At 42.9% G+C, this 14185-nt stretch overlaps 1 protein-coding gene across 2 annotated transcripts in view; it reads left to right on the plus strand.

The window, feature by feature from the left end:
- Vegfd (vascular endothelial growth factor D) overlaps window positions 1-12500 on the plus strand; it is a 29326-nt gene extending 16826 nt beyond the window's left edge. Inside the window, exons 3-7 of one of the 2 annotated variants that reach the window (XM_032890407.1) lie at window positions 1802-1992; window positions 4597-4745; window positions 6084-6184; window positions 10550-10745; window positions 11867-12500. In XM_032890407.1, coding sequence (XP_032746298.1) covers window positions 1802-1992; window positions 4597-4745; window positions 6084-6184; window positions 10550-10745; window positions 11867-12065 — 836 coding nt within the window. In that variant the 3' untranslated portion in view covers window positions 12066-12500. Of the gene's footprint in view, window positions 1-1801; window positions 1993-4596; window positions 4746-6083; window positions 6185-10549; window positions 11149-11866 lie in introns of those variants that run through there. The other variant, XM_032890408.1, reaches the window with a different exon arrangement.
- Window positions 12501-14185: the final 1685 nt, after the last annotated feature.

Genomic DNA, 14185 nt, shown 5'->3' on the forward strand with positions numbered 1-14185 from the left:
CAGGTACTGCTCTTTCAGAAGACCTGAATTGGGTTCTAAGCACCCTCATCAGGCAGACCACAACTGCCCTAACTCCAGCTCTAGGGAATTTCACACCTCTGATATTTGCAGGCACCTGCTCTCCCTGCTCCCTTTCTCCCTCTCCCTCCCTCTCTCCTCTCTCCTTCCTTCTTTCTCTCTCTGAGTCTGTCTCTGTCTCTGTCTCTGTCTGTCTCTCCTCTCAGTCTCTCTTCTCTCTCTCTCTCTCTCACACACACACACACACACACACACAGAGCGGGGAGGAAGGGAGGGAGGGAGAGAGAGAGAGAGAGAGAGAGAGAGAGAGAGAGAGAGGCAGAGAGAGAGAGACAGAGACAGAGACAGAGACAGAGACAGAGACAGAGAGAATTAAAATGTTTGAAAAATGGTGAGCAGCAGGCATGACGGTGCACACCTTTAGGGTCAGCACTCAAGAAGCAGAGGCAGGTAGACCTCTCTGAATTCAAGGCCACCAGTCTTATCTACAGGGAAAGTTCCAGGCCTTCACAGTGAGCCCTTGTCTCAAAATAAAGGGGAAAAAATAGGCGAGAGAAAATGAAACAAAGCTATACAAGAAAAATATGTAATATTCTTTACATGCACGTGTGTAGTACATCTATGTGTATGCATGCATACATGTAGAGGTGGCCCTGTTTGTGCATCTGAAGGCCAGAGATCAACACTGAGCATCTTCTTTAGATGTCGTTCTGCAACTTAGTTTTAGAAATGGGGTCTGTCATTGGAACTGGAGCTCAGCGGGTCCCAAAGAGCCACCTGTCTCTGCATTCTGAGCACTGGGATCACAGAGCATCAGTGTGCCTTACGTGGGCTTCCAGGATCTGAACTGAGGTCCCCGCACTTGTGCAGTCGGCACTTTCCCCATAAACCATCTCCCCAGTCCTGTATTTTCCTTGTTTATTGCCAGAAATGTATTTTTCTGGTTTCCCTCAAATTAGTTATGGCCATAGAGTTACTACTTCTGTTAAAATGAAAGGGCTTATCTCATTGTCTTCTGTAAACTATGGTTCCAAATGTGGAAAGTCTGATTTGAGAAAAAAAATTAATTCCCTCGAAATGTCCACTCATGTGTTTGCCAAGCCTCAGGGCACTTACATAAGCAGACAACAGATATTCATTTTAAAACCTACTCTTACCTGGCTTCAAATACAACAAGTGCTATCCAGCTGTAGCCTGTACATTTCTTGATAAACGACACTTACACTTTTTGGCTTCACCTTATTCCACTGACCTTCTTGTTATCCACCATTTGCAGATGGTCCCACTGTGGCTATATACAAGGCCTAGTGCTCTCCCCTAACAGGCAAGAAAATATCTTACGAAGTGATGGTATCAATGGAAAAGTATAGAGATTTCAATTTTACATTTTTTGCAAACAAATCTTTGGCTAAAGGATGGAGAAAATATCCATCTAAGGGTTTGAAAGGTTTCCCAATGGTTAAGCTCACTTGTCAGTCATGAGCACGACCTGGCTTCAGTTCCTACATGGTGGCTCACAACTACCTGTAACTCCTGTTGCAAGGGAGCCAATGCCCTCCTCTAACCTACAAAAGCACCAGCCGCACACATGGTACACATACATGCAGGCAAAACATCCATTCACATAAAATAAAAATAAATACATTTCTAAAAGGTATGTTTAAATGCCCACCTAGTAAAATAAACAAGTACAAAATAATGGGGTGGGGAGCACCATAAAAATGCCTGTGTTGCATGTCAGGGCCATTTTGCCTACTGGCCCCAATGAACATTATTCTTATAGTTATAGATGAAGAATGGCAGAGGACCCAATGCAGCCCGAGAGAGACATGCGTAGAAGTCGCCAGTGAGCTCGGGAAGACAACCAACACATTCTTCAAGCCCCCTTGTGTAAATGTCTTCCGGTGTGGAGGCTGCTGCAATGAAGAGAGCGTGATGTGTATGAACACAAGCACCTCCTACATCTCCAAACAGGTACGAGGAAATGAAGACGCTGCCGCTGACCTTGCTGCCAAGCGCTAAATACTTTATGTGCCGAACCTCAGTTAACTCCCCAGACACACAGGATATCTCGTCCCCCTTCAGAAGCCAAGAAACAGAGGCTCAGGGAGGTAACGCCATATCCAACATGACACAGCCTCAACAGTTAATATCTACCTAATGCTGTAGTATCAAGAATTAGTACATAGAGACATTATGTAGCAGGGTGTTAAAAAGAAGGAAGGAAGGAAGCGGTGGCATCTCGTGCAGCTGTTTTGGTGTGTTTAGTTTAGTTGGAGTGACTGAGAAAAATTTCTCGAAGGGCGAGCGTGACAAGAACCAGCTAAGAGGAGGGGTGTGCTCTCAGTCAAAAGCTAAAGAGGCTGAAGGAGGGAGCAGGCATAGGGACACACGGAGAATGGTAAAGGACTTCTCAGTTGGCTCTGTTCGCATGACATGGAGTGTAAGCAGGTGCTTCAAGAGGCAAAGAGGCAGGCATGGGGGCCAGCAACTGCAGGCACAGAGCCCAACAGGGAAGGGAGGAGAGAAGATGTCGCTGGGGTAGCATGGGGAACAAAGGAAAAACAGGCAACACAAGACTTTTTGAAAGCATCCTGCAGTGCTCATGAGAGAAATAAAGTGGCTCAATCCCATCACCTTTGCCCTGTAGCTAAGTGTTCCCTTCTGTAGCTATCCTCTTCTTGTAAAATGTAGTGAATGCATTACCAAAACACCGGAAGTCGAGTCACACTCCTGTTGGTCCTCTGATCCAAATTCCTCGCATGTTAATACAACTCACCTAGCTTTCGCCTGTCTCCTCATGATCGTGTAGAAGACAATCACATAGGCACCAGATACATCCATGCCAAGGAATGTTCTAAATGCCCATTTGTTTTGATATTACGTTAAAGTTTTCTTAATTTTGCTCTCCCTACCATCTAAACTGTCCTTGATACTGTAGCGTTATTTTTGTTATCCTTCTGGAGAATTGTGGAACTCAGAAATCTGATCTCTGCTGTGTGATAATTAGAAACAATGAGGTAAGTATGGCTACAATCAACTGTTAGGAAAATCAAGCTCACATAACATAATAGGGCTCAACTCCTGATCCTGTTATTCCCTGAAGCAAAACTAAAGAATTAATTGTGCAAGAACATGAAATTTATACTTGTTTTTATGACATATCGAAAGGTCCAAATAAACACAACCTAAATGAATTGTTTCCACTTAGTAGACAGTTGATTACTGTGTTTTGACTTCAGCACTCAACAAATGATTCATATGAACTAATTTATTCAAGTGTAAGTGCACAGCAGGGTTTTTTTTTTTTTTTTTGGTTTGGTTTTGTGTGTGCAGTTTGGTACTTCCAATCTTAAAGGTACAGACTATGTGATCAACTACCTCTTAAAACCAAAGTAAACAGAACAGCATGGCATGGTGATTGAGTGGACAGTGCCTTAAAAATCAAGTTCAAGTTCATCTGCACTTCATGAAAACACACTTGAAACTTGTGTGTGCTCTTTGGGCATCTCTTTATCTGTCATGTAAGGATCATGAAGCAATATAATGATCTTTAAATTATTTTTTAACTTTTATTTATATCAGTCTGTATGTGGCCGACACATGAGTGCAGTGCCTGTGATGGCCAGAAGAAGGCACCAGAGCTCCCGGAGCTGAAGTTACCTGTGTTGTAAGCCACTTGATATGGGTGCTGGGAACCAAAATTGGGTCTTCTGCAGAAGCAGCAAGTGCTTCTTAACCACTGAGCCATCTCTCCAGGGCCCCAAATATAATGATTTTTACAAGTGATAAATAAATTAATAACCAAGTATGTATAAAAGAGCAGGCATATAGGAACATAGAAATAAACATACTAGCTGTAATTATCTGTCTGGGTGGGATCCTAACTTAGCTACACAATCCTTTATAGCAAATGCCCTAAAACTCAGGGGCTTTAAGTTATTCTCTTTTGTGTATCTGAGGTTCAAAATTCTGCAAGGTGCTGTGAGAGTCCAAGCCTGCTTCCTGTGTCCTCTATTCCTTGGACTAGCATGGCTTCCAGGCTATATCCATCTCATGGCTATATCATAAGGAAGAGATAATAAACCTCACAAATCATGCACAGTCCCAATGTGTGCTGTCATGTCAGCTAACATCTTGTTGGTCAAAACAAGTTTTATAGCCAAGCTCAATGTCAGGAGGTAGGAAATTGTCATGAATAGAAATGGCTTGGGAAGGGATGAGAAAATAGTTTAAATAACAATCAAATCCACCCAAGTCCCAAAGAACTGCCAAAGATTTAATTTTGTTTATCCTTGCAATTTATACTGAATTTTAAAAACAAGGGCAGAGACCAGGGATTTTAAAGAGCTTTAATTGTGGTGAAAAGAACAGATTTGGAAAACACTTAGGAGACCTGGATAAGCCCCTGTCTCCTGACTCCCAACATTCCAAACTACTTACAAAGACTAACTCCATTGCGCACGAACAACTTTGCTAAAGTCATTATCATAAAGGAAAAGGGGAAAAATGCAGACGGTGGAAACTGACAAAAGTAGACAATAAAATTTACATCATGGTTCTCTTTCTTTGCTGTAGCTCTTTGAGATATCAGTGCCTCTGACATCAGTGCCCGAGTTAGTGCCTGTTAAAATTGCCAACCATACGGGTTGTAAGTGCTTGCCCACGGGCCCCCGGCATCCCTACTCAATTATCAGAAGATCCATTCAGATCCCAGAAGAAGATCAGTAAGCATTTCCTGGACTTGATAATGTCTGTTCTTGCTTTTGACAAAACTGTGTGTACATTCCTTTACCCATTATAGAGGCATCCCCAGAAAGACATGTGTTGAATGTTTTCTGTTTTATGGAGCATTGAAAAAAAAGACATTAAAGTAGAAGGGGAACTTTTAGGGGAAAGGAAGCAGATGAAGAGGAGGAGGCAGAGGGGAGAAGTGCAGGCAAAGTATACTTTATGCATGCATAAATATGGTATGGTGAAAACCATTTTTTTTTACAATATACACTATAAAAATGTTGAAGACAGAAATAGAAAAAACACAAGGAAAGTTACAAAAGTTACATCCTCTTCATTATATTTTCTCATCTTCTGGCTTCAAAACCAGATCTATTCATAATATTTGACAAACATTATTTTTTTTACTAGATACTATATCTATATTGCAGTGTGTCCCCAAACCTTGAGGATTATGAGCACAGCATGTTTAGTTAGACACCTTTGGGGATTTACTCTGTGTTTTTTGTATGTATTTGTTTTTGAGTTTTTGAGACAGGATCTCACTTTGTACCCCTGGCTGACCTGAAATTCACTCTGTAGACCAGGTTGCCCTTGAAACCTTAGAGATCAGCCTGCCTCTGCCTCTTGAGTGCTGGGATTAAAGGCACGCTGCCACATTGTTCTTAAGATGAGTGGCTGAATGCATTGTAAAACTGTTCCAGCCTCATAGCTACCGTGGCTTCCCGCACTCCTATGCAAGCAGTGACTGTCATAAATTTAAGTTTCCTTAGTTTCCTTAAGTTTCTAAAGTTTCCTTAGTAGTATCTTTATAAGTATAGAATTACTATCTCATATGATACCATTTCTAAATATAAAGTAGGCTCTATATTTTGTTTTGCTTAGGTTTGTGTCTGTGCATGCATGTGTGGGGGTCTATGCACATCTGTGCAGGTGCCATTAGAGTCCAGAAGAAGGTGCTGGATCATTTAGAGCTGGGATTAAGGTGGTTGTGAGCCGATCTACATGGGTGTTGAGAACTTAACTCAGGTCCCATGGAAGAACAGTACTTATTCTGAACTGCTAAACCATCTCTCTAGCCCCAAGGTTAAGGATTTTAAAACTGTTTTCACACAGTTGTCATTTCTTCACAGTCACCATGCCATGAGAGACAATGATCTCAAACATTTGTTCTCCTGCATCACTCTAAGAAACATAATTTGAAAGTACTCACATGCTCCACATACAATATTTAGATTATTAGATACTTAATATTAAGAAAGACTTCATATTTCCAATGTAGAATTACCCTGAAAATGTTTTAAATCTGGTTCGTTGCTTTCTTTTCCTAGATGTCCTCATTCCAAGAAACTCTGTCCTGTTGACATGCTGTGGGATAACACCAAATGTAAATGTGTTTTACAAGATGAGAATCCACTGCCTGGGACAGAAGGTAAGGATGTGATGTCAGAAATAACAATCACAGTGAGAAAAAGAAAAACAGCGTTTAGCATCATTGAGCATTCACTGTGACCAGGTGTACTAGTTACTTTTCTGTGGCTGTGATAAAATATCGTGACTAATGTCAGAAGAAAGGGCACATTCTTACTCATGCTTTGAGGGTAATAGAGTCCACCATGGTGGGGAAAGTATGCAGGCAGGCAGGCAGGGCATCAGGAGCAGGAAACTGACTATAGCATTTCATCTGCACACAGGAAGCAAAGAGAAAACAGGAACTAGGGTGAGGCTATAAACCACCAAAGCCCTCCCCTTCTAATGTACTTCCTCCAGAAAGGCCCCTCCTTCTAAGGATTCAATAACTTCCCCCATACAACTGAGGATCAAGTGTCTCAGTCAAGCCACAACATCACACAATGTTCACTAGAACTCATGATCACCCATCTTTACAAGTACACAGTGTCTACCCCGAGATAACTAGCAATTTCCTCACTATCACCTAGATAAGAGTGGCAGAAGTGGTTGGATTTTAGAGCCTTCTTTCTGCTGTTCATTCTCAAAGAAAAGTACGAAGTGGGCAAAGCCCCCTAAAGTAGGTTTTAAACTCCAATGGAAACTACTTCGGGGCGAAGCACATAGGTCATCCGAAACTTGGTTTCTTTCAACTGCACCACTTGAAAGCCAATACTCTGGAGAAAAGAAATAAGGGCAAGAAGGAGGACACATGGAAACACTTGTCTATAACTGGAGTAAACCATGCTACGCGGCTAAGCCACATGGGGAATTGCTAGCTTGTCATTCCATCTCCCAATCTGTTAAAGCTATGAATCCTGGGAGGACCATATGGCTGAACAAACTTGGGTTATTTTTTTTTTTCATTTATTTCTCACATGTGCGACATGGTTCCAGTGAAAACTATCACAGGGGGCCACGCAATGTGAACCTTGCTTGTTTTAAACTACGATATCATAGCAAGAATAGCAAGGACTCAGAGCCATGGAATCTGTCACATGAATGAAATAATCTGTTTTTGCTCTTGTCGTGAGGTCCTGGGTCTCAGCACCTTTGTAAGAGCTCAAACTAGGATGTGAGGTAATGGATTTTTGATGTTCTGTAGTCAAAGGCTCGCACATACAGTTTGTACACAGACACAACAAAGTAAAGGGTGACAATGGAGGCAGCATACCACAATGGAGTTGCTAAAATATCATCAGCCAATCCTGTGTGGAGTCAAAGCCAAGGAGTTCCCTTGGAGGGGACACCTCAAATAAACAGGTTGGGTCCTACAGACTTGGGGGTCCTAACCGGGGGTGAGGTGTCTTCCTTCAGTGGGATGTTAATTCATGGGGGAAGACTCACTGGGTAGGTTCCTATATTGAGGATGGAAGGTGAGATGTGCTCTGAATAGGGCTTAGGTGAGAAAGGAAAGCATACACCCAGTGCTGGTCAGCAGGGGACACATTGGTTTCTTTTTAAATGCTGTAACAAAATATCTGACAAAAGCAACGGAAAGGAAGAAAGAAGGACTGAGGGAGGGGAGGGAGGGAGGGAGGGGAGGGAGGGAGGGTTGGAGGGAGGATGGCTTATTTGCCTTTCTCCTTGACACAGAACAGTCCATCATGCTGGAGAAAATCTGCCAGCAAGAGCACGAAAGTGCTGATCAAATTGTGTCCACACACAGGAAGCAGACAAGGTCCTATCCATCAGCATTTCCTGGTCACCTCCCTTCTTTTATTCAGCCTGACTCCCCAGCTTGCATTTACAGTGGGTCTTCTTCAGTTAAACTTCTCTGCTAGTGTCCTCATAGGTACACCCAGAGGTGTAAGTACTAGGCAGTTCTAGAATCCAGTAAAGTCAACAGGAAACGTTAACCATAGTGCAGGAACACAGACATAGGAGGGAAAGAAGTAGATATGAAGGGATGAAGCTGGGGGGACTTGTATGATTGGAGTGAAAGGACTTAGTCAGCTTGTGCTGGAAGAGCCTGGGCGTGATCCTTCGGACAAATGAAAACCATCAAGTGGTTCCAGCAAGATAGTGGTAATGCCCGTTGAAATTGTAAAAAGACCCAACCAGTAACAGTGTGGAAGAGAATGAGTTGCTCTGAGCAGAACACGAGGTAGGGGGAAGCTTAACAATGGTGGAGGTGAGGAAGGAGGGTGGATTGCAGCTCAGTTCCTTGTAGTTCTTACCAGTCATAACGTCCTCATGTGCCCAAGTTCCTATCTGTTTCTCCAGTGGTCCCATTCTGCTGACGACACATTCCTGTCTGTGAACTGAACACCTTTTCTGTGTACAAAGATATTGAGCTAAGTACCTAGTCCACCGCCATCTCTTCTCCAAATGAATGCGGTTGATGCAAGTCCAACTCATTTTCATTGCCCTAATGAATAAAACATAATAACAGTAGTGAACGGACAAGACCGAGGACAGAATACATTGGTAATCCAGAGTCGATGTCCCTAGGGGTGGACACCAACATATAATATTTCAAGGTGTCAGCCCCAACCAGTTGCCGTTCAACCTAATTCTCCTGCATCCAGTCTCTGTTCCCTGTAACTTGCTAAGGACCTATCAATGTTCTGCTTTTGCCACATACTGTGCTGAACTCCTCAGGATTGGGTTCCATCTAAGCGGCTCTGCTGGGCCAGCGCGGAGTTTTCTTGTCTCTGCTGCCACCTAGTGCTCAATATGAATTCTGTACGAGACGATGTTTTTCAGTAATCAAGCCTTCCTTGTCTTGCCCTAAATTGCCTTTCGCCTCAGGGATTTGCAGCATATGCAGCTCATCTACTTCCTGTTCATGAGATTCAGCATGGACTGTCTGTGAATATCCAGCCCGCCTAATTTCTAACTAGGTGTCAATTAAAGAACAGTGAAAACCGTGAGGCTGGATCCTGAGAGACTGCCGTTAAGGAGTGAGGTGGGGGGAGAAGAGAAGGAGGAAGGGAGTGCTAAGAATGAGTATGGAAGGTTTTTAGGGTCAAGATCATGGAAGGTCTTTTATATCCTGGTGTAAAATTTGGCCTATTGTGTGTGAAGGACGACTTTAAGACACTTAAAGCGAGGCCAGGCACGGTGGCATTAAGGAGCCAGAAACAGGTGGATCCCTATGAGTTCAAGGCCAGCCTGGTCTACATAGCAAGACCCAGGAACAGCCAGGGTTACATAGTAAGACTTTGTCTCAAAAATAAATAAATAAAAATACATTTAAAGCTTTGGTGGTGATTCAGATTGGGTTTGCATTTGATGGTCATGTGAGGAAGAGACTAAAGGGACACACACTGTGGTTGTGACACGCATGGCAGCCACTGACACAAGAAATACCATGTCCTGGGTGAATTGTGCTAGAGGCAGCATCATGGAGAAGAGGGGACGTGAACAAGAGACCGAGTGGAAACAGTGACCACACAATCTAATGGACAATGGTGCCAGTCCCCAAATGATGCACACCAAACAAGAAGAAGGTTTGGGGAAGAGATACTCATTTTCTTCCAAAATCTGCATGAATGCTGAGATGAAAAGTGCACGGTCTTCCAAAATTTTCACCTTCTCCACTCACTGTTTGCTTTTGCTTTCCATTTGAGACAGACTGTTAGCAGCTCCAGTCTAGCCTTAAATTCAATATGTAGCAGAGGATGACCTTCTGCCTACCTCTGGAATGAATGCTAGAATTACAGTCATGTGTCACCACACCCAGTTTAGAAGCCACTGGAGATGGAGCCCAGCACTCCTCATGAACTCTAAGCAAACATTCTACCAAGAAAGCCACACCTCCTAAACCGTCTCTTACTCTTTTTGCAATGTATTTCACTTCACTGATCGAGAACAGACCACAGTTCATTGTTACCTTTATGTGTTTCATGCAAATGTGGTAATATAAGATGAGGGAATGCATCATTGGTTGTCTGGAAACTTTGAGGAAAACATTTCTACACCATTAATACTTCTGGTTCCCCACACTTAAAATACTGGAGACGACTACACTCATACTCATAGACAGCCTATGACAGGTATAGACAGGTATTAAGAACCAAACCTGGGTCCTCTGCCAGAGCATGGAGAAGTTTATATTTAACAGGTCAGTAACCACCATTAAAAAATCTCTCAGAAATATTCATCTTATGGTATTTTTTTTTTAATTTAAAACCTAAGAAAACACATGAGTTCTATGCTTATGTTATGGAATCACAGATGAATCTCTTTCACCCTGTGGAAATATTAAGGTTCAAAAGATTATGGACAAGGAGACTGGGAGGGTCCAAGCTTGATTGGGAAGATGTACAGCTTGCAATTAATTTGCATCATCACCCTCTCCAGGCTCCAGTTGCCAAAGCAACCCTTTCCTGTTTGTGTTTAGACCACTCTTCCCTCCAGGAGCCGGCTCTCTGTGGACCACACATGATGTTTGATGAAGATCGCTGCGAGTGTGTCTGTAAAGCACCATGTCCTGGAGATCTCATTCAGCACCCGGAAAACTGCAGTTGCTTTGAATGCGAAGAAAGTCTGGAAAGCTGTTGCCAAAAACACAAGATGCTTCACCCTGACACTTGCAGGTCAATGGTCTTTTCACTGTCCCCTTAACTTGGTTTACTGGTGACATTTAACGGACATACTAATCTGATTTGTTGGGGCTCTTTTCTCTCAAGGCCCAAGCACACTCTTAAAGGAACACAGACGTTTGGCCTCTAAGAAATACATGGAAGTATGTAGAGTGATGATTAAATTGTCTTGTTGTTTCAAAACAGGGTCTCATGAGTTACAGACCCGTATGGCCATGCCTGCCGTTATGCTATCATGAGCGGAAAAGAAGTCACTGGCATTTAAACAACAGGGTTAAGAGAGGTTTGGCTCTCTCTCTCTCTCTCTCTCTCTCTCTCTCTCTCTCTCTCTCTCTCTCTCTCTCCTCCCCTCCCCTCTCTCTGTAGGCAAGAAATTTAAAGATGACTATAAACCTTGAAGGCCATTGATTGGGTTTTGATCAATTTCAAAATGTACCCAAACTAACCACTGAGATTAAAAAAAAAAACAATTAAGCTTGTTCTTTGTCAATTGCATACACAGATAAGATGCAGTCTAATTATCTTTACTCCTACACTCTTAACTCCAGTCTATTCCTGGCGACCCACTTCCTCCTTACTTGTCTTTCTCATTCTCGAGTCTTTTTGTTTGGTTTTGTGACCCAGTAAATGCAGCCAGGGCCATTTGTGTGAGCACAGGCTTGGAAGAACTTGTTTAGCTCACCTACCAGTTGGACCACAACTGAAGACAGTGACTTCCTTGTCTTCCAGATTCTACCAGTAGCCCACAGCTCATTACCGCCACCCCAAAGAGTCCCTTCCAAATGTATAATTAACTGTTGAGAACTTTGGCCTTGTGTAGGCCTAGGGAAGATTATCACAGCTGTGTGAGTTCCTGCTTGCAAAGTCTGCATCATGCCTAGAAGATGGTGTTTCCTCGCCATTCTCTCTGTTTTCTGACTCTTATGTTTCCCCCAGCCCCTCTTCTCCTGTGCTCCTCGCTTCACGGGAGGTGGTATCCACATCTTTGTTAGGGCTGAACCATCAGTCAGTAGAGTGCCCACTTAGAATATTACATTGATTCTTTCTTTCTTTGAGAACAATTAAATGAAATCAGAACTAAATGACGTATCCAAAGTTGATCCTTGCTTCTAAAGTCTCATCTTTACTTTCTTTTGCGACATCTGTGAGGACAGGTGTCCTTTTCCCACCAGAACATGTGCAAGTAGCAAGGCAGCCTGTGGAAAGAACTGGTGCTTTCCAAAGGAGACAAGGGCTGAGGGCCTCCTCAGACAAGAGAATCTTCCTCCCAAGTTCCCTACCCGTGTCATTTTAAACAGCATGCTGCTTTGTTAAGTTGCTGTCAGTGTTGCCCATCCCCACCCCTCAGCGGTTAGAAAAATTGATTTTACGTAGTGCCATGGTAAAGCCACATTTCCATGCAATAGCTGGGTCATTCCCCAGTTCATTGACAAATGACTTGTGGCTTCAGATGCCTCTGTGCATCAGCGCTCAGAAAGGAAGGGGTCTAAGGAGCCCCTTTTTTGGATGAATGAGAAAAGGTTGCCTGAAACAGAGTAGTAGGTGCCACGTGATTGACTCCTCAGATTGGCAAAGTCCAAGTGCAATGCTTATGAGTTGTTCTGCTTCTTTCTTATGCAGAATTTCATTTGTATGATCAGCACTGATGCGATTCCCATTCAGCTTGTATTTTTAAGTTTACTGAACCACTGCCTGATGTTTTATATTTAAATGTATTTAAAGGAAATAAACACTGTTACGCAACCCACAGAAGTCAGTGTTATTTATATTTACTATGGCCTTCCTCCACATTTCATGCTAATGGGAAATATTTTTAAGGACAAAGGGAATCTAGGAGTGGGAGGTTCAGGAAACACTAAAACTAGACCTCGGTTTTGGGAAGCCAAGGCAGATCTCCAAGAGGGTTTATCATTCTAAACAAGGGTAACACAGGAGTCCTGGGAATCACTCTGTGGTGTGGAAATAAATTGAATCAATTGAATCTGACCAGCCTCCTTTCATGGAAAGGAGGCTAACAATGTTAACATCTCCCTACCACCTGGGATTTAAAAAAAAAAAAAAAACCTCTGTGTGTGTGTGTGTGTGTGTGTGTGTGTGTGTGTGTGTGTTTTGCTTGCATTTATGATTGTGCACCATGGGTATGGTGTGCCCTTACAGACCAAAAGAGGGTGCCAGATCCCCTGACATTGGAATTACACCAGGTTGGTGCTGGGAATTGAACCCAGATCCTCTGGAAGAAAAGCACTCAGTGCTCTTAATAGCTGAGCCTTTCGCTGGACCCTTGCTCTTCACATCTTTGAGTGTTTGTGGCTTCCTGCAGAAGCCTGTGCCCTTCCCTCCAGTGTTTCTAAGAGTGTTCACCGTTCAGTTTCATCTGCATGTCAACTTAGGTAGCAGCATCATTCTTCTCTTTCCATAGCTGCCCCTAAAGAGGCACAAGGCCTTTTGCTTTTTCTTCTCTGTCCATATAGAGAAGTACCCATACATAGAGTGTGTTTGTGGGATAGACTTTACTGAAATTTGGCTCATCAGAAGGAATTAAATAGCAATATTACTTAGGGAACGACTTAACAAATCGATCTCAGCGCTGTACAGAGATATGACAGGAGACAACCCCACACAGATTCTATTACGGCAGTTACCACACAAATTGTGTAAATAGTTGTATTTATATCTGTCCTTCCACTCTACCATGACCTGTTTGGATTGGAGAATTTCCTGATCAAAGGATGTGACCCAAATTTCTAAGGTCAGACCACCCTGGAGCAGGACAGTCACGAAGAAAAAGATAACAATAAAGAAATATAGCCCTATGGTGATATTGTTGGATTCTAGCCTAAATCCTTCCCCTTCTTTAGATTTGCTAAGCAGTTCCTGGGTTCTTCTTTTGTTTGTTTAAGTTGTCTGAAGCCTGTAGATGGGGGCTTTCCAATATTTTTTTGGCTTTGTTTCTGGTCCTCCCTGCTTTCTTCTTAACCTAGCTGTGGAACTGTTGCTGGAGTAGTTCCAGGAAGCCTCTGCTGATCCCAAAACACTGAATTTTGCAAAAAGAGAAAGAGTGTATTCACAAAGTGACAGAGTAATGTGGAAGTGTGAGACTTAAATCTCAAACCTGCCTTCCAGAGGTGAGAGCCCAAGAATCTTTATGAGGATAAAGAAGTAGGCTGAAAGCTGATCAGAGGGGACAAATTCAATGCTCTATGAATATGTAATTAATCCTCAGAGCTTTCCAGGGAACATTTGCTCACAAAACCAGTATTAGCAAATCCGTGATGTTAGTAGGATCTGTGGGTGGATTTTTCACACAGGCATACACTGCACCACAAGATCACAGCCATCTGACTTCTGCACGGGGCCCAAGGAACTGGTTGGAAGGTAGAACAGAAATCCCTAAGAAGTGCCCTAGGCAATTGTTACCATCACAACCCACAGGT

This window comes from Rattus rattus, chromosome X (assembly GCF_011064425.1).
Source record: "Rattus rattus isolate New Zealand chromosome X, Rrattus_CSIRO_v1, whole genome shotgun sequence".
NCBI classification, from domain to species: Eukaryota; Metazoa; Chordata; class Mammalia; order Rodentia; family Muridae; genus Rattus; species Rattus rattus.